The sequence below is a fragment of the Euprymna scolopes genome, chromosome 10, assembly GCF_053919585.1.
Source record: "Euprymna scolopes isolate OS-2025 chromosome 10, ASM5391958v1, whole genome shotgun sequence".
Classification (NCBI taxonomy): domain Eukaryota; kingdom Metazoa; phylum Mollusca; class Cephalopoda; order Sepiida; family Sepiolidae; genus Euprymna; species Euprymna scolopes.
In genome coordinates this window covers 93,092,430-93,119,879 of record NC_136491.1, presented here as the reverse complement: position 1 = coordinate 93,119,879, position 27,450 = coordinate 93,092,430, and the positions used below count along the sequence as shown (strand labels likewise).

The following is a 27,450-nucleotide window of genomic DNA, read 5'->3' as shown; positions in this document are numbered from 1 at the left end:
TTTAAATTTATAATTTGTGTGTGTACGTATATATATATATATATATATATATTCACACACACATCCACAGGCACCTGTTTCATTTTCTGACTCATCAGTGTAGCTAACAAGATTTGAAACCAAGACTCTACTCATGAAATTGCTTGTGGGAGTTGGAGAAATTCTATCATCTCGAAATGAATCTATTCATTCATATTTTTTATGACGCTGATAACCGAAAGTACTCGATTACTTTTACAGAAGAGTATGTGCATGTACACATGTTGAATTTATATGAAAAGTTTATCTAATATAAGAAGCAATATAAAATAATTAAAATGTTTAATTTTAAATGCATAATATCTAAAATACATTTCAGATGAAAAAAACTCAGATAAATTTAACCGTCTTTAACAGATAAAATTACGAAATTTTAAAACTTGTTCAAACTTTATATTATTGAAAGTATTAAATGAGAATGAATAATCAATGCAGTTAAAAGTGAAAACAACTAAAATCAAATGTTTGTTTTCACAGAGTTTCAAATCTGTTTGCAGTGTCATAATTGTTTCAACATATACAACCAATGTTGTTTGATTACAGGAAATAAATGTGCTTACTTTTTTATGCTTGATATAAGAATGTTGTCTTGAGAAGCAATTGATAAAAGAGGAAAAACCTGGAGTATAAGATTGCAAGACACTTAAGATTGGCTTTGCTTTTTATAAAATTGAGGGATTGTTATTTGTTGCTATTAACTTAAATTAATTTTTGTTCCAAAATAAACCTTTTTCACAAATTTATTTTTTCAGAATTTAATTTTAAGAAAAATATTCAAAGTAATTTTGTCATTTTTTGCAAATTTTAACGATTTTAATAATTTGTATATAAATTATATCTTACACATCAAAATAAATATTTATGGAAAATATATCTAAATTGACTTATGTTTTGAAATTTTTGAGATGAGGATTGGGAATTTGTATTAGATTTATTCAGACTACTGTTCTCAACATTTTGGCCGATGTAATTTCCACTCTTCTTCAGGTGTCGTTGTCTAACTTTGGAATCATTGTCAAACTTGGGAATCTATATGGAATTTTGAATCGAACCCTTTATAAAGTTTGACAAGACACACCTAAAGGAAGTTGGAGGTTACATCGGCCGAAACATTCCAATAACATTAAAGATGAGAACAGTAGTCTGAATAATCCAAATAATATAAATTGAATTAATAATTATTTGAGCAAAAAACTATACGTCAGGTAATAAAAAAAATATACAGGTAATATAAAAATATGACGACTAAAATCAGATCAATAAAAAGTGGGTACAAAGGAAACGAAGATCAAAGGAAAAATATGTTTTCATGTTCTTACCTCAGTTTCTTGTTCCGATAAATCTTCACAGCTGAAAGAATCAATAAAGCATGGGTAAATGCAAATTCACTTGGCAAAACATGGATAAAAATAGTAAAATTTGTGATTAATGACAAATGGCAACCTGTGAAATAAAAAAAAAAAATGACATAAGTAAAAAAAAATTTTTTTAATTATATATATTTTTTTAAATATCAAATTTCTCTTTAAATAGCGTTTAAGTTATATTAATAATATATTTGCTTGAAAAGGGTTCATAAAGGTCTACCTTTATTAATAATAAAGATAACAATTACCTACCCTTTATTTTGCTTTATAGCTTGAATGACAACTTTGTGGAAACTGTTCATGTTTATTTCAGTGTAACTCCTTGTTATTGGAAAACATGTCCATATAAAAGTGACTACTAGTCAATAAGACCACAACCCACCCTTCTCTACGACATAAGCAAGATAAGTAGCATATGATTGTATAGACACAGACCAGGCCGAAACTAAGAGACAAGCAGGGCAGCGAAGATATAGTGACTGCTGCTGCTTCTTCTTCTGTTGATACATAAACCTGCTTTGGAGAAACTGATCAATGAGACAAACCCCTTAGTGGGCTCCAGCAGTTTGTCATCTTACTGCTACTACAACTTGCAGCTACATTTTAGCATTTCTACTAAGGAAATAGTAAAAAAGACAAATAGAGGGAAAGAGAGATAAGAGAAAGGGGAAAGGAGAAACGGAGGGGGGGGGGGAAGGAAAGGGAGGAAGGGAAAGGAAAAAGAAAAAGAGAGAAAGAAAGAACAGATAGGAAGAGGGAAAGAGAGAAAAACAGGGGGAAAGAGAGAAAGAGAAAAAAGAAAAAGAGAAAAGGAGAAAAAAGAGAGAGAGAGAGAGAGAGATAGAATGAGAGAGAGAATATGAGAGAGAGATAGAATGAGAGAGAGAGAGAGAATAAGAGAGAGAGAGAGAATAAGAGAGAGAGAGAATAAGAGAGAGAGAGAGAGAGAATAAGAGAGAGAGAGAATAAGAGAGAGAGAGAATAAGAGAGAGAGAGAATAAGAGAGAGAGAGAATAAGAGAGAGATAGAGCAAGAGAGAGATAGAGCAAGAGAGAGAGATAGAGCAAGAGAGAGAGAGATAGAGCAAGAGAGAGAGAGAGATAGAGCAAGAGAGAGAGATAGAGATAGAGAGAGAGAGAGATAGAGCAAGAGATAGAGAGATAGAGCAAGAGATAGAGAGATAGAGCAAGAGATAGAGAGATAGAGAGATAGAGCAAGAGATAGAGATAGAGAGATAGAGCAAGAGATAGAGATAGAGAGATAGAGCAAGAGATAGAGATAGAGAGATAGAGCAAGAGAGAGAGATAGAGCAAGAGCAAGAGAGAGAGATAGAGCAAGAGCAAGAGAGAGAGATAGAGCAAGAGCAAGAGAGAGAGATAGAGCAAGAGACAGAGATAGAGCAAGAGAGAGAGAGAGATAGAGCAAGAGAGAGAGAGAGAGAGAGATAGAGCAAGAGAGAGAGAGAGATAGAGCAAGAGAGAGAGAGAGATAGAGCAAGAGAGAGAGAGAGATAGAGCAAGAGAGAGAGAGAGATAGAGCAAGAGAGAGAGAGAGAGATAGAGCAAGAGAGAGAGAGAGAGATAGAGCAAGAGAGAGAGAGAGAGATAGAGCAAGAGAGAGAGAGAGAGATAGAGCAAGAGAGATAGAGAGAGATAGAGCAAGATCGAGAGAGAGAGAGAGAGCAAGATCGAGAGAGAGAGAGAGAGCAAGATCGAGAGAGAGAGAGAGAGAGAGCAAGATCGAGAGAGAGAGAGAGAGAGAGCAAGATCGAGAGAGAGAGAGAGAGAGCAAGATCGAGAGAGAGAGAGAGAGCAAGATCGAGAGAGAGAGAGAGCAAGATCGAGAGAGAGAGAGCAAGATCGAGAGAGAGTGAGAGCAAGATCGAGAGAGAGTGAGAGCAAGATCGAGAGAGAGTGAGAGCAAGATCGAGAGAGAGTGAGAGCAAGATCGAGAGAGAGTGAGAGCAAGATCGAGATAGAGTGAGAGCAAGATCGAGATAGAGAGCAAGAGAGAGAGAGACAGAGCAAGAGAGAGAGAGAGACAGAGCAAGAGAGAGAGAGACAGAGCAAGAGAGAGAGAGAGACAGAGCAAGAGAGAGAGAGAGACAGAGCAAGAGAGAGAGAGACAGAGCAAGAGAGAGAGAGACAGAGCAAGAGAGAGAGACAGAGCAAGAGAGAGAGAGACAGAGAGAGAGAATAAACGAGAGAGAGAGAGAATAAACGAGAGAGAGAGAGAATAAACGAGAGAGAGAGAATAAACGAGAGAGAGAGAGAGAGAATAAACGAGAGAGAGAGAAAATAAACGAGAGAGAGAGAGAATAAACGAGAGAGAGAGAGAATAAACGAGAGAGAGAGAGAATAAACGAGAGAGAGAGAGAGAGAATAAACGAGAGAGAGAGAGAGAGAATAAACGAGAGAGAGAGAGAGAGAATAAACGAGAGAGAGAGAGAGAGAATAAACGAGAGAGAGAGAGAATAAACGAGAGAGAGAGAGAGAGAATAAACGAGAGAGAGAGAGAGAGAATAAACGAGAGAGAGAGAGAGAATAAACGAGAGAGAGAGAGAGAGAATAAACGAGAGAGAGAGAGAGAGAGAGAATAAACGAGAGAGAGAGAGAGAGAATAAACGAGAGAGAGAGAGAGAGAATAAACGAGAGAGAGAGAGAGAATAAACGAGAGAGAGAGAGAGAATAAACGAGAGAGAGAGAGAATAAACGAGAGAGAGAGAGAATAAACGAGAGAGAGAGAATAAACGAGAGAGAGAGAATAAACGAGAGAGAGAGAATAAACGAGAGAGAGAGAGAGAGAGAATAAACGAGAGAAAGAGAGAGAATAAACGAGAGAGAGAGAGAATAAACGAGAGAGAGAGAGAATAAACGAGAGAGAGAGAATAAACGAGAGAGAGAGAATAAACGAGAGAGAGAGAGAATAAACGAGAGAGAGAGAGAGAGAGGGAGAATAAACGAGAGAGAGAGAATAAACGAGAGAGAGAGAATAAACGAGAGAGAGAGAATAAACGAGAGAGAGAGAGAGAATAAACGAGAGAGAGAGAGAGAGAATAAACGAGAGAGAGAGAATAAACGAGAGAGAGAGAATAAACGAGAGAGAGAGAATAAACGAGAGAGAGAGAATAAACGAGAGAGAGAGAGAATAAACGAGAGAGAGAATAAACGAGAGAGAGAGAGAGAATAAACGAGAGAGAAAGAATAAACGAGAGAGAGAGAGAGAGAATAAACGAGAGAGAGAGAGAGAGAGAGAGAGAATAAACGAGAGAGAGAGAGAGAGAGAATAAACGAGAGAGAGAGAGAGAATAAACGAGAGAGAGAGAGAGAATAAACGAGAGAGAGAGAGAATAAACGAGAGAGAGAGAGAGAATAAACGAGAGAGAGAGAGAGAGAATAAACGAGAGAGAGAGAGAGAATAAACGAGAGAGAGAGAGAGAATAAACGAGAGAGAGAGAGAGAATAAACCAGAGAGAGAGAGAGAATAAAAGAGAGAGAGAGAATAAAAGAGAGAGAGAATAAAAGAGAGAGAGAATAAAAGAGAGAGAGAGAGAATAAAAGAGAGAGAGAGAATAAAAGAGAGAGAGAGAATAAAAGAGAGAGAGAGAATAAAAGAGAGAGAGAGAATAAAAGAGAGAGAGAGAATAAAAGAGCGAGAGAGAGGATAAACGAGAGAGAGAGAGAGAATAAACGAGAGAGAGAGAGAATAAACGAGAGAGAGAGAGAATAAACGAGAGAGAGAGAGAATAAACGAGAGAGAGAGAGAGAATAAACGAGAGAGAGAGAGAGAATAAACGAGAGAGAGAGAGAGAATAAACGAGAGAGAGAGAGAGAATAAACGAGAGAGAGAGAGAATAAACGAGAGAGAGAGAGAATAAACGAGAGAGAGAGAGAATAAACGAGAGAGAGAGAGAATAAACGAGAGAGAGAGAGAATAAACGAGAGAGAGAGAGAGAATAAACGAGAGAGAGAGAGAATAAACGAGAGAGAGAGAGAATAAACGAGAGAGAGAGAGAGAATAAACGAGAGAGAGAGAGAGAATAAACGAGAGAGAGAGAGAATAAACGAGAGAGAGAGAGAATAAACGAGAGAGAGAGAGAGAATAAACGAGAGAGAGAGAGAATAAACGAGAGAGAGAGAGAGAATAAACGAGAGAGAGAGAGAGAATAAACGAGAGAGAGAGAATAAACGAGAGAGAGAGAGAGAGAATAAACGAGAGAGAGAGAGAATAAACGAGAGAGAGAGAATAAACGAGAGAGAGAGAATAAACGAGAGAGAGAGGATAAACGAGAGAGAGAGAGAGAGAATAAACGAGAGAGAGAGAGAGAGAATACACGAGAGAGAGAGAGAATAAACGAGTGAGAGAGAGAATAAACGAGAGAGAGAGAGAGAATGAACGAGAGAGAGAGAGAATAAACGAGAGAGAGAGAGAGAATAAACGAGAGAGAGAGAATAAACGAGAGAGAGAGAATAAACGAGAGAGAGAGAGAGAATAAACGAGAGAGAGAGAGAGAGAATAAACGAGAGAGAGAGAGAGAGAATAAACGAGAGAGAGAGAGAATAAACGAGAGAGAGAGAGAATAAACGAGAGAGAGAGAGATAATAAACGAGAGAGAGAGATAATAAACGAGAGAGAGAGATAATAAACGAGAGAGAGAGAGAGATAATAAACGAGAGAGAGAGAGAGAGAATAAACGAGAGAGAGAGAGAGAGAATAAACGAGAGAGAGAGAGAATAAACGAGAGAGAGAATAAACGAGAGAGAGAGAGAGAGAATAAACGAGAGAGAGAGAATAAACGAGAGAGAGAGAATAAACGAGAGAGAGAGAATAAACGAGAGAGAGAGAATAAACGAGAGAGAGAGAGAGAATAAACGAGAGAGAGAGAATAAACGAGAGAGAGAGAATAAACGAGAGAGAGAGAATAAACGAGAGAGAGAGAATAAACGAGAGAGAGAGAATAAACGAGAGAGAGAGAATAAAAGAGAGAGAGAGAATAAAAGAGAGAGAGAGAATAAAAGAGAGAGAGAATAAAAGAGAGAGAGAATAAAAGAGAGAGAGAATAAAAGAGAGAGAGAATAAAAGAGAGAGAGAATAAAAGAGAGAGAGAATAAAAGAGAGAATAAAAGAGAGAGAGAGAGAGAAAGAAAAGAGAGTGAGAGAAAGAAAAGAGAGTGAGAGAAAGAAAAGAGAGTGAGAGAAAGAAAAGAGAGTGAGAGAAAGAAAAGAGAGAGAGAGAAAGAAAAGAGAGAGAGAGAGAAAGAAAAGAGAGAGAGAGAAAGAAAAGAGAGAGAGAGAGAAAGAAAAGAGAGAGAGAGAGAAAGAAAAGAGAGAGAGAGAAAGAAAAGAGAGAGAGAAAGAAAAGAGAGAGAGAAAGAAAAGAGAGAGAGAAAGAAAAGAGAGAGAGAGAGAAAGAAAAGAGAGAGAGAGAAAGAAAAGAGAGAGAGAGAGAAAGAAAAGAGAGAGAGAGAAAGAAAAGAGAGAGAGAGAGAAAGAAAAGAGAGAGAGAGAAAGAAAAGAGAGAGAGAGAAAGAAAAGAGAGAGAGAGAGAGAGAAAGAAAAGAGAGAGAGAGAGAAAGAAAAGAGAGAGAGAGAAAAGAGAGAGAGAGAGAGAGAAAGAAAGAAAAGAGTTTAGCTGTAGTAGAAGTTGTCCTTGTAGCAGCGGTAGAACTATATAAAGTTGTAATAAGAACAACAGAGTCTGTGTCTAATTCTTAACTGCCTTTTTTTTTTTGTCAGAACTAAGACGACTTTATTTCCACTGGGAATTCTTTACTTTTTGGAGATGTTCTTTTTTTTCTTTTTCTATTTATTTACAAATAAGAGAAATAGAGAGCAAATACAAATAGTGCTTTATTTTGTATGCTATAACGACACCATCTATCCTAGATTTAAAAAGACAAAGCTTTTCCCATGAACTGAACAACTGCTACCCAAATGTTTAAGCTAAAATTTCTTTTAAGTGCCATCATCAACTACTTCATAACCTTAAAGTGACATTAGAACCCTTCCATATGTTAATTTTCAGAAATGCTACTTAGAGCAGGTAAAACATCTACATGCAAAAAAATAAAATAAAAAAAAATTCTTGAATGAAATTTTTATTTTCTCTCTCATATGCGCGTGCTATTATAACTTCTATTTTTATAGTATTCAACACTTTATTTAATGCATACTAGTTTAATCGATGACAAACAACCAACTGGGGCAATATATTTCATTTTATATATCTTTATAAAGTCGAGTATGTGTATATGTTTATATATTTAGACTTAAATTTTAAACATTTTCTAAAATCAACATCATGTAATGGATTTTGATCACAGCAGTAATAAGGATTCTAGACACCAAGTTTAATATAATTAAATCTTGATATCAACCTTTGTAAGAGGATAATGAATGTGGTATAAAACCTATGTTTGGAGAATTAATTAACCCAACCAGAGACAAGTATTATTCTCAGATACCTAATAGCAAATAATTGTAAAATCAAGATGAATTTCTCAAAGTAAGGGACAACGGTTCCCCTCTCCAATTTCCAAACTGTCCCTCCTTGCAAGTGCATAAAATTTAACATAGAATGAACTCCTATTTCCATACCATTCTAGCTTTTTAAGGCTGTTAACCAAAAACTTTTGCTATGGGAGATAAATTCTATTTTTAGGGGCAGTTAATGCTGAACAATTAGTAAAAAAGAAAAAAATTATTTATCTTTACCACTAACCCAAAGTCGGAGCAGTAAGCCCCCACCAAAAAAACTCCCTTGCCCTATAACAGATCCTAAATCCGGATGGCAAGCACTCCCAAACAAAAACCTCATAAAACCACACTGGTCTAAAAATGTAGCCCCTCGCCCTTCGCAAAAAAAATAAAAAATAAAAAAATAGAGTTTATTTCCCATAGAAAAAAAAAAGTTACGTTAACTAGCCTAAAACACTAGAATGGCTCGGAAATGAGGGGTCATTTCTTGTTTAATTCATATGTGAAACTGATCCTCCACTAAATTTTAAATTAGTTGGGTTTTTTTTTTTTCATTTTTTATTTCTTATTTTCAAGTTTTTCGGGGGGGGGGGTCACACAATCTTTTTTGTGGGAAGGGACTAGGGTTAGCAAAAAGTGTTAAATTGCAATGACTTTTCTTTTTATATTCAAAGAATCCACTGATATGTTTTAACTTCATTAAATTCTGTTAAATTTAGCATTTTGAGTAAAAAGAATGTTGAGTGAATTATGTTTTAAAATGAGTTTGTCTTTTGTTGTTTTTTTTTATGTGTAATAAAAGTTATTAAAAATATTTGATTGTTAAATTAAAAAAAAATCGTTTGAAGTAAGGCAAAATTAATATTTTGGAAGAAAGAGGAAATAAAGTAAAACAAGCCAAGATCAAGATCGAAAGAGCAAAAGAGAGAAAACGGAAAAAAGAGAAAGAGAGTAAGAAAAAAAAAAACAGAGAAAGAAAATTAGCCTTTTCTTAATAAGAAAAGGCTAATTTTCTTTCTCAACAATCAAAAACAGATTTAAACGGAAATCCTCTTTTTCTGAATTCCAAAAAAGCAAAGGATTCACGTCTTTATATATATATATATATATATATATATATATATATATATTCAGTGTAACTAGATGTGACAAATGTTATGATGTACATAATGATTTTTTTTTAATTAGATAACTTTATATTTTTTAATATTATTAAAGGTTTTTAATTTTGATCTGAAAGACTTAACATTACAAAAAAAAATATATGAATTAAATGATCCTAATTATGATATAATAAAATTATTAATTTTTATGTAAATTATAAAATTATTAATTCCATCTACTAACTAACTAACTAATGAATTAATTTTATTCAAACAATTTTCACTACATAAATATATGCAAATAATAGGGGGGAAATAAGTTCAATCCAGCGACTGACACCCTTTCTAACTCAACAATAAACAACAACATATGCAAATAATAAATAAAATATTTATCAATATTCAAATTTTATTTTTAGCTGCAATATTTTAAGTCCAAAAAATTCTTATTTTTTACTTTACTAGAATATCTTGTTCTTTACTTTTCCAGGTTGAATTTCTTGTCCTTTACTTTTCCAGGTTTAATAAAATCTTAAGAATATTACTTTTCATGCGCGCATTTTTCCATATAATCCATGATTTTTCCAGGCATTGCTATTGTATTAATATATAAATTTATAATATTTATTAATGATTGTCAAAAAAAATTAGCTCTCAAACACACATTTATGCAATATTTATCATTCAATCACAGTAATTCCGAGCCAGGGTCTCTACCGAGACTGCGGTTCATGAATTTGTGATCTGTATAGAGCATAAACTAACAAAAAAGAAGATGGCACTCGGTGTCTTTTTAGATATCGTTGGAGCTTTTGACAACATACCCTTCAGTTGGAGCTTTTGACAACATACCCTTCAGTAGTATGTTCAAGTCGCTACGATAACTCAATGTGCCACCAGTACTCATCCCATGGATTGAGTATATGGTGAGGCACAGAACAGTTCAAGTAGAACTACTGAGGGCAACTGTTAAAAGGGAAGTAGTTAAATGAAACCCCCAAAGTGGGATTTTATCACCTTTACTATGGAACTGTATGCTGAATCCTCTTTTAAAGGAGTTTAAAAATAGGAATATTTATGCCCAGGCTGATGCTGATGACATCGCAGTGCTGGTCGCAGGTTCAAAAGCATCATTGGTCAGACGCATTGCCAAAATGGCATTAAATATTCTTAATAAATGGTCTAATCGAAATGAATTAGAATTCAGTAGCCGTAAAACAGAAATGGTCTTGTTTACATATAAAAGGAATTGCCAACTTGGTGACCTTTTTCTGAGTGGACAGAAATTGAAACTTTCGCAGGAGGCAAGGCTGTTAGGGGTAATCCTGGACAGTAAGCTAACCAGGAAAAGCTACATAGAAAAGATTTCCTCCAAGGCGACTGCAGCCCTTATGCAATGCAAACAAATTATGGGGAAAACCTGGGCAGTTAACCCGCATGTAATGAGGTGGATATACATTGCTATGGTATGTCCCATTTTGTCGTATGCATGTGTTTCCTGAATCCGCGGGACAGAGAAACTGTACTTGAGGAAGAAACTCCAGAAGGTAAAAAGACTTGCTTGTTTAATGACTTCTTCAGCATATCCGAGCACACCTACTGGAGCATTGGAGATGCTGTTGAATATCCCTCCGATTAAAGAATTCCTGAAGGTAGAAGCGATACGGGGATCCTATAGAATAGATCTCATGGGTCTGTGGTGGTCAAGATCTGTTGGGACTACTGGAAAAACAAAGAGTCACGTGGATTTGTGTAATGAGGCTAGGAAGGAACTACCGCTCTTGCATGTGCCGGGTGACCTTATGACTAAAACCAGATCATTTAAAAAGCATTTCACATGTATGATTTATGACAGAACAGGCGCAAGAGATTACGAAAAAGAGCTGGAAAGCAACGTAATCAAATGCTATACTGATGGATCGAAAATGAATGATAGGATTGGTGCGAGTGTTTATATAGAATACTCAAACCATCTCACCTGTCAAAAATCTTATTATCTTGGTAAACTGAGGACTGTCTTCCAGGCAGAAGTCTTCACCATACAGGTATCATCGGATACAACACCAAACACCAGTCATTAGCTGACACCATTGGATGTGGTACCAAACACCACCCCCACCTTCACCGAAGAGCAGGATCTCAGACCTAAGTCTGACAAGTCAGCTCTAACATTCGGTAAACATCACAACAAAAACCGAAGAAGGAGAGATAGCGCATGTTTAAGGCTTTTGAATCTGAGGTTCTGATCATGGAAGAGGTTCAGCAACAGGAAATAGCTATCCTTTCAGATAGTCAGGCAACTATTAAAGCATTGGAGAATAGTACGGTAAGATCCCAAACCGTACTGTGCTGCATTGAAAATCTAAACCATCTAGGAAAAGAAAACCGCATACCTATTTCATAAGGAGAGTTAAAAAAAAATTAGTTATTAAAAAAAAGTTCGGTTTTTTAATTATAAAAAAAAAAAGATACATAGGATTGAACCTAAAATCTTTCCACCAACCCCCGGTACTCTAACTGTTACGCTAACATGTCATATTGGCAAAATCGCAGTAAAAAATATTTATATACAAAAAAAAGTTATGCAAAATAAAAAAAAAGCGTTAGTCACTTATGTATGTACTTACTCTCCTGTTTTTGAACCCACATATTTTGTTGTAACTTTTTTTCTACTGAACCAATTTTTGAAAAATTTTTTCAAAATGTAGCTAATGAGGTGTTCTATCCAACTATATAACCTGTTTGAAATTTGGTTGCGAACGGAATTAGTGTTGGGGGTTTGAATGTGTCTTGATTCATTCAATTTCGGTCTAAAGCATATATTCAACCACAGTAGTGGTTGAATGATTTAGCAAACGAAATGTGTTATGATGGTTATATTCATTCCTATATTCAAGATATGATTGTTACGGTTAAATTTACTATTTCCACTATTTCATTTAACAAGTCTTAGATTGTCAAATATCTTATGTAATAAGTGTGTGTGTGTGTATATATATATTATATATAAATGACCTTTGTGTGTGTGGAACAGTCTCTACCAAACTATTCTGTCAATTCTTTGTCTACAGACTTGAAATGGAACAAATTTGATATAGTTTTTAGCCGGTTAAAAAAGCTGCTAAGGGGTCAAAATTACAAAAATTGGAATGTGGCAGGCATGAATCGACATAAAATGTTCCTCTACCCATGTGTAAATATACATTTATATATTAAACTATATTAATTTTTAAACTTTTCAGAGCCATTTGTCCTTAGGCCATATGGTAGCGAATACTGCCGTAGAGGCAAATGTTTGGTTTCGATTCTAGCTGACGGCATCAGGTCATTTTTTTTAAACTTGTGAAATCACTACTATATCAATATATAGTAGTGATTTCACAAGTTAAAAAAAAAAAATGACCCGTATACAAAAGAAACATAAGTTTATAGGAGGCAGAACAATGAAGGGATCTAACGGATAGACACAAACTGAGGAAACTTAAGATGTAATGGTGGAACAAACAAGCTATGCAGTTTCACCTTTATTGATTAAAGACACACACACACACACTTTTAATGTTTTACATGTACGTTTGAAAATCAAACACGCATGACAAAGGGAATATATATATATATATATATAATCGTATGTATATACAAGCATGTATTAAATTAATAAAAGGTGAAACTGCATAGCTTGTTTGTTCCACCATCACATCTAAAGTTGCTTCAGTTTGTGTCTATCCGTTAAATCCCTCCCATTGTTCTGCCTCCTATAACCCTAAATTTCTTTTATATACACATTAGACAATGCTTCAAGCAAACTACATTAATCTCTTTCAATATATCATTTTATCCAGGAAATCCTACTCTTACAAAAAACACTTCCGAAGAGAAAATGGTTACCTATTGTATTGAAATTGAGAGCAATTTTCTTTCAAGCATTTATCCGAATCATGTCTTAATCTCACTGTTTGAGTTCTTTCTTTACACAAGGGAAATTTGAGTAACTCACTGTCAATTTCAGATTAAGGAAATCTGATTTGGCCATTATTTGGCCTACTTATTCTGTTCTCCCTTTTCAAATATCTTTTCACTTACTCCAGAAAGATGCAATTTTAGAGTTACACACAAGGTTAATTTTTCCATGTGCTGCAAATATGGTTACTAAAATTGAAATGTACATTCTCTCAACCGATCCACAAGAATTCCTTAATCTAACACTCAATACCAAGTATTAACAATAAGACTTATTACTTGCCAATAAAAGATCGCCTTCATTAACACAAATAGGTCACTGTTATAATTGTTTTTAACATAAGACCCCCCCACACACACACAAAAATTAGACATTTTTGTGGTGATTGCGTAAACAGGAAAATAAATAGAGCATAGTTTAAACAAACAAACAAAAAAGATTTTACTTTTTTGGGACCGATTACATGTAAAGAGAATACGGAAACATTTCTACTAAAAAGTTATCTAAAAAAAGTACATTTCATATTTTACATTGGGTCACTTGTAAAAACTTCTTTTCTTTAAATACAATGCAATTTACCCAGAACAAAAACCTACAAAGATTTTAATTCTGAAGGCGATTACTTGAATGTAAATATATTTGCTATAAACGTAAAAAAAAAAAAAATATTACCCAGAAATAAAAACAGATTCCATTTTTGCAAAATGATTATACATCAAGAAATATCAACTTAAAAGAAGTTTAAAAAATCCAAAATCATTTTGGCTTTTATACTGGGGTACCAATTTACAAATATATTCTTACTTTTAACAAAAAGTTCACTTCAAAAAAAAAAATTCTATTTTTAAATATAAGCCATAGATTACAAAAAAAATTAAGAAAATTATTCTAATTTTGGTAGTATGAAAACATATGCACTAAAAAAATTACAAACAAAAAAAATTTCAGATTTTAAACTGGGATATTTTTAATTTCATTATTTACAATAGATGTTTAAATTCGTTTATTCAAATTCTATTCATTAAAATCTATCAGACTTTTTTTTTTTAATACAGTAAATTTTTTAAAGTATAAAAAAAATAATTACATGGATTACGAACGAATACATTTGCAAACAAAAAAACTATCGATTATAAAAAATTCGATTTATTATTGATAAAAAATAAAATTCTCATTGCAATTGTAAACAAAATATAATTACCATTAACACTAAATTCAGAGAGGATTTGCAACATGAACTTCGTGTTAGTAATAGGATAAGTAATTTTTTACATTTCAGAAGTTATGCCCCCTCCAAAGTTAAGTGAAAATCAGCCACTTGTTTTTTTTTTTTTTTTTTTTCCTATTGAATAAAAAGTCTTCAACATTTTAAGCATATTAAAAATATACAGATTAGTAAAGAAAATTAAATTCTACCATATTTGCTCAAAGTCAGTTTTTTTAATTATTTTTACAATTTCTCGACAATGAGTAAATACTTATTTTGAACTATAGGGAGGAGGCTTACCTACTATTTTAAAACTGAAGTGTAGAAAACCTAAACCCAACCAACGAAAGAAGTTGATTTTAGTTGATTTCAAACAGAGTAAATACTTATTTTTAAATATTAGGGGTGGTCTGTCCCTAAATTGTTCTTTGTACCATATTTTCCTCAGAAAATACTGACATACAGGTCCCACTAGTTTAATCTTTAACATTTTACATTCATTTTTGGTTCATTTCCTTTTTAAGTATGCTGAGGGGTTTTTTTTCTCACCAAATTAAAAAAAAAAAAAAAGAAGATTTTGAAAGCTAAATTTCATTTTTACAATATTTCTGAGTAATATTAATTGAACCAAATTGTTATAAAACTATAACTAATTTTGTTAACTTTATGTTTTAATTTCTAAAATTATTGGATGTAAAGAACCTAAAAAACATTCAATTTTAATGAATATTTGCTAAGAATTTTGAAGCCAGGAATGATTTTCTATTCAATAGTTTAAATGCTTTTAAGTTCCTTTCAAATTTTGAATTGGTCACAAAGCAATTCTTTTTTTTTTTTTTTCAACTATTAACTAAGTATTAAAATAACCGACTTGTTTATGAAGAAATCAAAATGCATCTTGAGGGATTTAATTTTATTTTTTTACTAATATTTTTTAAATTTTGTTTTATTTTATGCTATTGCATTTCTGATTTAAATAAATCAAATAATCAATCTTGCATATAAAGGTAAGTTGGATTTTACATGTTAGACTGAAATGGCTTTCATTCTAAAATAGCGATCTTTCATTCTGAATAAACCCTTTTCTTTAGTATTGATATACATGTTAAGAAAAGATATGATTTGCTATAATTTCTTTGCTCATATTTTATCCTGCTCAAACTATTTTTCTGAAGCGAAATTACATCAACATGGCTGTCAACAACAAATTACAGAAACAATACTATAGTGCATTATTGAAATTTTAAAGTATTAGTAAATTATTATGATTACATAAAATTCCATACTATATTACTGTTGTTCTAGAAATAGACTTTCAAAATATATGTTCATCTCTGGTAGCTTTTCTAATAGACTACATTTTAGAAAATCAAGTTAGGGATTTCACATTCATTTTTGACTTTTTATAAAGGTAAGGCAATAAGCTTTCACCGATTTTTGCTTTGAAAAGAACATATTTCAAATTGTATAAAAACATAATACAGCCTATGCTAGCTTCAAAAAAACATTGATTTCTTTTAACTTTCCGCAAATCAAATGTTTAAACTATATTTTAGTAAGACCAATGTGTTTTACAACTTATTTTGTTGTTTGTCTTTCTTTTAAGATTTTAACACTTTTCTATGTACCTTTTACCAAGGTGTGCTTAAAACAGCTTCAAGTGTTTTTTTTTTTTTTTAAACTAATTACATATTTAAATTTACATTTCTCACTGTCTATTTACCTATTTTTTAACATTTGTTTAGAGGTATTATTTTTCAATAATCAGACTAATAAAATTGGAATTAAACCGGCCAAAATATTGTGAATATAACAAGCAAGATGAGAATAGTAGTTCAAATAATCAATACATAATTTATATATCGCAAAATATCTGAAACTTGATTTACTTGATTCTTTACATGACTGCGGATGTTTCTGTCTTTGCAGCTTAACATGGTTGGAGGTTACATCGGCTAAACAGCTGTGAGATTAATAGCTCAAATAACCGATATACAATTTTTATCTTTTCAAAAGTCTGAAGTTTTACTTAATTACGTAAGATTATTCGATTAAGATATGATTAAGTGCAAGATTATGAATCATACAAAGAAATGTTTTAAAGCTAACAAGGGCAGCAAAATTGGCAATACGCTATTGACAGATTATTTCTTCTGTGTAAAAGACAAAACCATAAAATAAAGGAAAATACTGTAAAGTTATTGAGTGCATATAAACACTTACAGTTTTAAAAATAGTTTGTCCTCTGATGAGTCAAAAAAAAAAAATAAAAATAAAAATAAATCGGATATTTTGAATGAGTTATCTTCTATAATATAATTATCACCTGTCTGTTTAAATGTATGTATGTATGTATGCCTAAAACTTTCGACAGAGGCGACGGATTTTCAGAAGATCGGTGTCGGTTTGAAACGCGACCCATTAGATGACAAATATAAAAAAATTAGCTAAAAACATTAATTTCTTCACCCTCAACTGGCCACTTTTTTACAAGGAGGAGTTGCTTTTTTGCCGATATTTTCGAAAGTCATCCCCTCTTTTTGATTGACTAGCCTTAATTTAAACATTCGCCATCTCTGGTTTGGCGATGGATGCAACGGCAAAAACATGTTTTGGGTTTTTTTTTTTCATGTATTTTTCCTCCTTCGCGGTACAAGTTCAAACCTGCCTATCTACTACCTTTTTTTCCTTTTACTCAACACACACCTCCGGGCAATGCCGGGCACCCACGATAGTAATATATAATTGCTAAATCAATCACGAATTTGCCTTAAAAAGAAAGGAAACCAACACACAAATCTATTATACACCCATATTGAACCAGTTCAATAAAAAACGAGACCAGTTACATTTTTTCAAAGAAATCAATCCAGTGTAAACACTTTTTTTTAAGGCAACATTTGAATATTAATTTTTTTTTTTTTTTTTTTTTTTTTTTTTTCAAACAATGAACTATTTACATCATCAGTTTCTTCTTGGATATTGTTTAATGTAATATTTATTTTTGTGTGGGATTGGATAGAAAATGAAAATCTCCCCACTTGCCCTTTATCGCCTGTTACACCACGTCTAGTAATCACGTTCAAATATAAAAAAAAAAGCACAAATACTTTATATTGCGATTTGTAGAAAAGTTTTCAATGATTTTTTTTTTCTCTTGATTTTTTCTTTTCTTTTAATCTCGCACTGGGAAAAATCATAAAAATAAGCATATAGGTTAAAATAATGAATCTTTCTTATTTAAATTAATTACTTCATTTTTATAGAATGTTAGCAAGCATTCTCGTTGTCCAGGAACGAATGAAGCCATTTGCATAATTATGCTCCCAGCCCTGAACCCCATATTATTATTATTGCTATGATTTTCAATTTTCAAGAAAAATTGAAATGGTTTTTAATGTTTATGGATTCTCAGTATGAATAAAGACCACATTACAATATAGTAAAAAAAAAACTAAACTAAAATTTATATCACCGTTGAATGCCTCATAAAATTTTACTTGAGAAAAGGTATTTGATTTTGATACAAGGTTATTTTCAATTACATCTCAAGACAGATTTCATGCAAACAATTATTTATTGGTCTTTTAAGATCAAAGTATAGTATACTTATAAATAAAATTAAATCATAACAGTTAGGGATGTTTTAAGTAGAGTAGCCCATCAAATAAATATGGTATTGTGAGGACTGTTGAAGTGAAAGTGGTGGACAAAGATAAAAGAGAGAAAGAAACAGTGCTTAGAAGAATAGGTCAGAATGTAGTTGAGAATAAGATAGATGACCACCGACTATACACACAATTTTGAGGATCTTGTACCCAATTTGTTTAAATTTTATCATTGTTTAGTAAATAAATAATTCAAAGTATAGAATCTGCTCTGTTCTTCGAACAATGTTTCTCTACATATGCAAATTTTATCTTTGTCCCAAAAAATCCAGGCACGGCTTTTCCAGGGAGCTAGATTGATTCTACATTAAGCTGACCTTGTATTACTTCAAGCCCTCATAGGGAGGTAGCAAATAGAAATATAGTATGAATTAAAAAATAAACATGAAATATATACACAATTACAATGCATACAAAATTGTTATGTACATAAGCATATCATTATTTCTTAATTTTAGTATTGATCCAGGTTATCACATTCAAGGGAAATCCAGTGGAGATCAGACATTCTATATTAGCAAATTTCCAAGATATAATCATATTATGAATAATACAATATATTATGCATTCAAATCCTTATGTACTTGTTAGATGGAATAAAATAACATTTATTAGCATGTGTTTATATAAAGATAACGATTTTAGATATTAATAGATTCTAAAACATTCCAGATGTGAAAAATCATGTACTTGCTTCACTTTATAAATGTGTGCTTTATATAAACAAAATAGAAAAAAAATGGATTAGTCATAGTCGAGGTTGACCTGAAGGTTTCTTTCCATTGGCTACTACACCGAGATATAGAAAGGGGTGCTATTCCTTTCTCTGGATTGCTTTACTTATTCTGGATCCACAGATTATAATGCTGGGTGTTTAGCAAGGAAACATCACATGTCATTTTTTGAGTCAACTGATGATTGAAACCTAGTTTCCTGGAATATTCGCAAACACTAAACATTATGCTAAATGGGTTGATTGATTAAAAAAAAGTATAGAACTAATATCACAATAATTCTAATAATATTTTGGAACATGTTTTCTTATAACTATTACATTGATCTAAATACATGAGCATCATCATATTTGGTTTCACACCTGTTTTACATGTTGACTTATGGGACAAGTTTTAGAAATTGACTTTCAAACCAACATATGAGTAGGCCATTACTTACCCCTCTTTCTCTCAAATCAATCCTTATCACTTCCTCCCATATTTTCCTTAACCTTCCTCAACTTTTCTATATCTACTAGTCTAAGAAGTCTTGTCTATTCTTTCAACATAGCTATATCATCAAAGTCTCCTGTTCCGCACACATCTCCCTATGCTATCCAAATTTAATATTTCTCCGACATCATATCTAAGCCAATCCATTGTATCATTTTCCTATCATTTCTCTCCATGCAGTACATGTATTTAACACTCACTGGCCAGATTTCATTTCCATACATTACACTACACACACATACCTGATAGACTCTTCTCTTGATAGACAATGGTAACACTCTGCTGGTTAGTAATGAGAGTTGCTTTAAACTTACTCCATACACTCAAAATTCTTACAATCACAATAGTATCTATTCTCTGTGCTCCATTGATATCACTGAAGTTGGTGTAAAGTTCCATATTTTTGAAGCAGTGTGTGTGTGTGTGTGTGTGTGTGTGTGTGTGTGTGCCTGCCTGCGTCAACCAGCTTCCTCCAAAGGAGGAAGTTTCATGGGAGTATGAAATTCACAAACAATCACCAGTCGCATGCATATCCCTGTCAGGAGAGATAACGTTAGGTTTTTGCAACTCTTGCTGGGAGGTGTTGATATCCTCCTACATACAGCGCTTGGAATTCCTAAATTGGTCACCCATTTTAGTCATGACCAGGCTCAATGCTGCTTAACTTTAGTGATATGACAGGAACCGGTGAGTCAACGTGATTATGCCATATATTTCCAAGTAGTATATTAATATTAAAAGAATTTAATCCATAGTGCTCAACACAATTTTGTAGACCTATATAATAATATAGTTGAAGCTACACAAATACAATCTTGTTCAGATCCTAGATTTCAAGTTATGTAATTTGAGATCCAAAAATGATTGCATTTATGAAACCATTCAATCTATATTTTCATAAGCTTATTTCATTACTTTCCAAGTAAACTTACAATTTCAGAATATCTAAAAATTACCTCATATGACCTTCATAATTAGTTACAATTGCTGCCAAGTATTGGCTATATCAGAAAAATCAATGTTTCACTGAAGCAGTTGAGAATTTATCGTCTATAGAGCAAGTTTCACTTCATTACATGAATGTTCTAAATAAATTTGTCATTCAGAACACTATGTATATGGTTGTTGGGTCTGTAAAAAGGTTTGCTTGCTATTTTGGGAGAGAGATAATGTGATTACAGGGTAGTCTCCTATTGGTTGATAAGCCACATGGTTACCAAATTTAAAAGGTGCAACACATGAGATCATTCTTTTTTTTCTTTTTTTTTTTTTTTTTTTTTTGGTCAGACCACTCGTGATAACATCAGGGTTATCAATTGAGACTGGATTTGTGACATCTTTAAGACAAAATCTATCGTTCTGTCAGAATAGGTGGATTCACTTTTCGTTATTCTCCATATATAGAAAGTGACATGTTTGCTTTTTTTGGTGTTTCTTTTGTTTAATTTAAATAGACTCAGTTATGCTTAGAGGAAAGGCTTTTATTTTTTTTAGTTGCTTCAAATTCCAAAGAATTGGATAAACCTAAAAACGTTTAATCCAAACGAGCTAAAAAATTTTAAATCATAAAATGAAAGTCAAAAACAGTCCTGTAATTTAACGATATTTAAAACAATTGTAACTTTCATAAATTCTTAAATTGTTTGTGTAGTGATTTTACCATTACTCTTGTAAAGTAATGCACTTTTTTGTTTGTTGTTACCGAGAAAGCAAACAGACTTGCGAGGGTTGTGTTCTTATAAAAAATGCACATTATGATCGCAGCAAATATTGACAAAGGTTAACCAATCTTCAATTTAACTATGCTATTACAGCTTATATCTACATAGTATTAAAACTGATAATGTTGCTTGCTGCCTTGGAGGAAGGATGGATGAGAAGTGGTTGGAGGAGGCGAGTGATAATAGTAGCTGTATAAGAAGAAGCAGAAGATGATATAAATAAATGCCATAATTAATGAATCAACTGATACAGCCAACTGCCTGGTCAGAACCATAGCAACAAGAGTTTTGATTGGATGTAAATATAATTTTCAGAGTGTTCATTTTTTGTGTTGTAATTGACATTTTTGGTGCTTAACTGAAATATCACTAATGTCCGTTCAATTGAAGCCAGCAGTAACTTTTTTGACTTTCTTAATGTATATGTAAAATATTTATCTATTTACCTTTACAACTGGTTATAGCCATTAACATACACTAATCTACAATATACCAACATTGACCAAAAAAGTAATTTAGTATTCTATAAGTTATATTTGAATAATATAGCATTTTCCTAATGTTGAAAGTTTCAAGAATGTCAATTATGCTAAGAATAACAAAATGACAACACTGCATTTAAAACAAATGGTCTAAAAAGAAAATTTTTTAAATAAAAAAAGATAATGACTGAAAAATACTTATTTCTTAATAGCAAAAAAATAAAATAAAAAAATAAATAAAAATTTGTAAAATGAAGTTGAAGTACTTTTAAATGACAATTCTAAAACTGAAACACATTAAAGTTTGACAACTATTCCTAGAAGTATTTTGTATGTTAAGTTTTTACTGCTTTTATATCATTTGTCAAGTTGATATTGTTAAATCACTCTTTTCTACAGATATTAAAAAATTTATTTTTAAATATATTATACAGGGTAAAATTGTCACCCTAAAAAAAGACATGATTCCATTTCCGTTGGATGAAAATCGTTTTTTTTTTTTTTTTTTGCAAACCATCTTCTAGTTGGCCAGTTGTGTACAAATCCTAAGAGCAATAAGAGCCTTCTATCATGTCTGAAAGTGACACAATGTTAAATGAGTGAGATTGAAGATGCACCACTGTACAACTCATGTTCTCTACCGATCCAAGTTATGATAACAGGACCATTGCCAGCACCCTCAAAATACAAATCCAGATAGTTCAATGCTCAAGGGCATACTCAATGCATTGGACAACCCTTTGAAGGTGGTGAAGTGGAAGCCTGAGGCCAAAGACACCACCAGGAAGATCTGAACAAAGGATTCTATCGAAAAGGTCCAGGCATTCATTGATGAAATTCCCCAGTGGCCTATTACGCAGATCGATAGAGATTTTGGCGTCTCACACACAACTGTGAATGCATGTGTGAAAGAGGACTTGAAGTGTAGGTCCTACAAGTGCCAGACAAGCCAGATCTTAACTGAGAAGACAAAGAACCTTAGACTAATCAAGTCCATCAGGTTGCTCAACAAACTGAAGCATCCCAAGAAGTTAAACATGCTCTGATTCTTTTCAGACAATAAGAATTTCTGCCAGAACCATGGCTGGATTGCCACGAACAATAGATGTGCCCAGGATGATGAAAAAGTTTCCGCCCGTAGTTATGGTCTTTGGTTTGGTTTCAAGTGAGAACCACATCATCCCACCTCACACCTTCGAAGGTACACTTTAGTGTTGACTTTAAGCCGACTTACTGGCTTAAAGTCAACACTAAAGTGTACCTGGATGTGCTGAAGATTGTGGTAATCCCCTGGTGCAATCAATCAGGTGGCTGCTAGCAGATCCTAGGTGTGACAGAAGGACTCGGCGCTGGTCCACAAGTTCAAAGAGACCTAGGCTTGGCTTTAGGAGTGCTACAACTTGGTACCCTTTTCTCACTGCCCTCCTGCATCCCTAACCTGAACCTACTGGACTACTTCGTTTGGTCATACATCAAGAACATCACTAACATGACCTCCCACAACACCAAATCCAGCCTGATCGCCACTATCCACAGAGTTTGTGCTGTTGCCATTTGTGGAAAAAGCATGCTCCCAGTTCTGGACCCGTATCGAGATGGTAATTGAGGCTGGAGGTTGCTATATTGAATAGATGTCAACTCTATTACATAAGTTATCTGAACTGCTTTATTTCAATAAAAGTTTTAAAATAAAACTAGTGTTGTTTTCTTTATAGTGATAATTTTATCGTTCCACCTTGTATATTTCGGATTTATAGTTATTAAAAAAAAAAAAAAAATCCTCTTTTCTTGAAATATGTTGATTTAAAAAAAGCTTACAGGTTTATTTTAACCAAATATTTTTCACCAGATGCTGAAAATTTTTTAATTTATTAAAAAATTACTTGAAAGAGTGAAAGAATTACAAGAAAGAGTGAAATTTGATAGTTGTTACTAAATTTTGTAGAAATCCACTCAATTTTTTTTTTACCACAGAATAAACTGCATCATATTTAAGTGTAGATCTAAGTGAAGATGTGCACCCAAGAATTTTTTCTCATTTTTTACTGCTCATAAATGTATACTTAAACATTTTCGACCATATTTCATGAATAGTGCTCAATGTAAAAAAAAAAACAAAAAAACCCCCAAAGATTTGCATACTTTTCAGTGAATAATTAAAAATTTGGAATCTAATGTATTCTATTTGCTTTTATAGAGAACTTGTCCCTTATAGAAGAATGCAATTTCACCTGCATTATTTTCTTGACTCTTACAAATCCATTCAAATTATGTATTATAAGGTTATGATTTGAGGTAGAGTTTGATTGAATTATCAGAGACTTGTGGTATTCGATAGAAGTATGTCCCTTTCTGAGTGTCATTTAATTATGATCATTTTTCATTCAAAATTATATTTTTGTGTATCACAAGAATATTAAAATGACAAGCTCCTTTAATAAATATCTACTTGCATAATACTCAAGAAAATGTCCACAAAACAACAGGCCTATATTTATTTGCTTCCCCACAAGGAAGAGTTAGATACAAGGTCAGTTTTTAATGTAGGGGAAAATCCAGTTCCCCCAAAGAGGCACTGCTGATTGGGACAAAATAAAAATTCTCAGGCTACACAGATTTCTCCTTCACTGACCAAGGGCAAAGATGAAATTCAGTATCAAAACACATACTACACTTTACTCTTAACGAAAAGGTATTTTCTGTGTAATATCTTGTTTTGTAAAATATACAATAAATATGGTAGATACTTATAAAACATTTATCATATATACTATTCGATACAAAGGTAAAGTTCATGTTAAAGTGAAAATAATTTTAACAAAAGCGGGAAAAATTGCATGTAATAAAATAATGGGAAATTATACAACAAGATGTAAAGAATTGGTTCAGATTTGTCAGACTATCAAATAAACTCTAGCTTACAAACGGGTTTTCTAACAATACTACATTGTAGTCATATTGTATTACACATTGTATAGTAAAAAAAAGAGCATAAAATCGTCCAAATTTTTTTTGCATATAAAAGATTTGAAAATTTAGGAAAATTTAATAGTCTTAAAATACTAAGTTTCTTTTTTTTGTTTAATATTATAATTCTTACAATTTATCAACTAACAAGCCTTCTTACAATCTTAGTTGCTTACACTGCATGAGCTCTACTCACCCCCTATATCCAGTAACAATGAAATAGCAATGTCCCTAAATCACTTTGAGGAGTGTAACTATTCAGCAGATATATAACCTCTACAAACTAACCCAGTAACATTAACTAACCACGCAGGGTTGCAGAAATACCTGGATTAGAACCAGGCGCGGAGCAAACCCTCTCAGTGCTGACGGACCCAGTAGATCTTCCCAGATCATCTGTCTAGGAGAAGGAAAACTCTGAAACTAAATCAAAGGGGAGGGAGGCCTCTTCAGTCTTGGATGACAACCTTCCTAGAGCTGGTGACTCCAACAAATTACCGGTTTGCAAGCCTAAACTGTTTAAGGAGTAGATAGGCTCTGTCTATCGTCCGCCTTCCATACTCCTTCTTTGCCTATTAGTCAGGCGCAGAGATGCTATCACAGTGATTCGACAGAAACACTCAGTGGTAGTTCTTGTTTCTTGTCTAGGGTAACGAACGCTGTTTTTCCTACTCCAGACACACCCTACCTCTAAAACTGGGCACTTGAGAGTGCTTGAGTACCATATATGCCTGAGCAATTAGATTGGGTTGACCTTCCTCTGATGGGTTGAGTGTACCGGATTGACAGTTCCTGGCTGCTGTTTCCAACTGGTAGTACAGTGGCCCTAATTCTTTGGTAGCGCTTAGAGCAGCTGTTCCATCAACAGCTGTAAAATATTGGGATGTTTGTAGTGCTATGTCGTACATGGAAAGGGACCCTGCACTCATCCCCAGTGGGCTTTCCTGAAGCCACAATCCTAATTGAAGAAAGTTCAGCTAATGGTCTACTTGTGATGCATGTCTGATGCTCTGCATAACCTCTTGTTCAGCTCCCCCTTACCTAAACTGAAACTCTTTAAAAAATATGATGACAGTACAATCTAAAAATAAGCTTAAACCAGGCTTAGGGTCAAACAAATCCAACTTGCCTCTTCCCTTGAGGCTTGCATTCACAAATATCCGTGGACTTAGAACTAATTTAGCTGATGTTGAAGCATTTCTCCTAACAAATACCCTGGATATCTTAGCACTAAGTGAGACTAACCTAAACTCCTCCATCCCCTCTAACTACTTTAACATGGCTGGTTATCTCCCACTCTGCCGTAAGGACTCTGACAGACACATGCACGGACTTGGAGTTTACATTCATAATACCCTTTTCTTGACTGGAGAAACAAACCTAGAATCGAATGATCAAGCGTTATGTGCTTTAAGACTAAACTTGCAACACAACATTAGCTACTTTTACTTTCTCTACCGCTCTCCCTTGACCCAGGACTGCACCATAATAAACAAAGTCTCTGACAGCATAGACATAGCACTCTCCCTCGACACTAGCGCACAAGTACATGTATTTGGTGACTTTAATGTCCACCACAAAACTGGCTTGGATTCTCTACTTACACAGATGCAGCGGGCAGCACAACTCATAGCTCCTCTATATCTCATTCCCTATCACAAATTGTTATGTTTCCAACCCGTTTCCCTGACCAGGAAGAACATGCATCACTTCAAGATCTGTTTTTGACCATAGTTCCCGATGATTGTATAACAAATGCCAACAGCCCACTCGGGAACACTGATCATGCAGTGATAATGGTTGAAATTGCCCTAAACTCTAGAGCCAAAACTGAAGAGCCAGTGCTAAAAACACCGAGATGTTACAAAAAGGCTGACTGGGAAACTACCAGAGATGTTATCAGAGATGCCCCATGGGGAAATATTTTTTCTCTTCCTGCTGAACAGTGCGCAAAACGAGACCACTGAATGGTTCAAAACTGCAATCGAAGCGCATGTTCCCATGCGGAAATTTTATACCAAGCCCCGCTCTCCCTAATGGTTTATTTCGACTTGCGCAACTGCCATTGCTCAAAGGCAGCATGCATACTGCAGATTTAACCGACATAAGTCCAGTTCAAACAGACAGAAATACATAGAAGCTAGAAGTAACGTTAAGAAAGAAATAGTGACAGCTAAGAGAGAATTTACAGAAACCTCTAAAAAAACGCATCGAAGCACAAAAACTAGGAACTCGTGACTTCTGGAAAATCTACAACAGTGTAGTAAATAATGGGCAATCAACAATCCCCCCACTAACTAAAAATCATGAGGTTGTTTGCTCAGCAACCGAGAAGGCGAACATGCTTGCCAGTCGGTTTGCCTCAAACTCCACACTGGATCCTTCCAACCACTCCCTACCTGAATTTCCTATGCGGACAGATGCCACACTAGACAATCTGAAAACCACCCCTGCTCAGGTGCATGCTATCATAAAAAGCATGTTGACCCGATCTCATCCCAGCTGTGTCATTAAAAAAGTGCTCAGCCGAAGTAGCTCCAGTTCTCTCCAAACTCTACAACAAATGCCTTAATGAATCTTGCTTTCCGGGCTATTTGAAAACTGCTTCTGTGCTACTAGTATTCAAGAATTCTGGCGAAAGAACTGACCCATTAAATTATCGCCCCATTAGTCTCCTCCCACTTTTTGCTAAAATATTTGAGATCTTAATTAACCATGCTCTAGTCCATCACCTTACAGATGCTAAACTTCTGACTGACAAACAATATGGATTTAGACAAGCCTGTTCTACAGCAGACATCCTCACTAATCTCTGAACGTATATACCATTCACTAGACAAAGCAGGGGAGGGCAGAGCGGTAGCTCTAGATACATCTAAGGCTTTTGACAGGGTATGGCATGAGGATCTCCTCAGGAAGATTAGATCATACAGTATCACTGGTAGAATACTTAACATAAGTAAATCCTTCTTAGATAAGAGAAAAATCCAGGTTGTCCTCGATGGTCGTACATCTAAACAATATGATATAAATGCGGGAGTGCCCCAGGGATCTATCCTTGGACCTCTATTGTTCCTGATATTCATAAATGACCTCCCCGACAAAATTGCCTCTGAGATGGGTATATATGCTGATGACACCACACTCTATAACAGGCATGACACGAAAACAAATGAACACATATCTAAAAAAAAAAAATGGCAGAAACGCTAGAGGATGACCTCCAATCTGT

The 27,450-nt window shown here is 33.8% G+C and overlaps 1 protein-coding gene across 2 annotated transcripts in view; it reads right to left on the bottom strand.

Moving 5' to 3' along the window:
• Window positions 1–27,450, bottom strand: part of LOC145286136 (uncharacterized) — a 539,596-nt gene that overhangs the window by 195,920 nt on the left and 316,226 nt on the right. For both annotated transcript variants that reach the window (XM_080134856.1, XM_080134858.1), the window contains one exon: window positions 1,359–1,389. In XM_080134856.1, coding sequence (XP_079990982.1) covers window positions 1,359–1,389 — 31 coding nt within the window. The remainder of the gene's footprint in view (window positions 1–1,358; window positions 1,390–27,450) is intronic.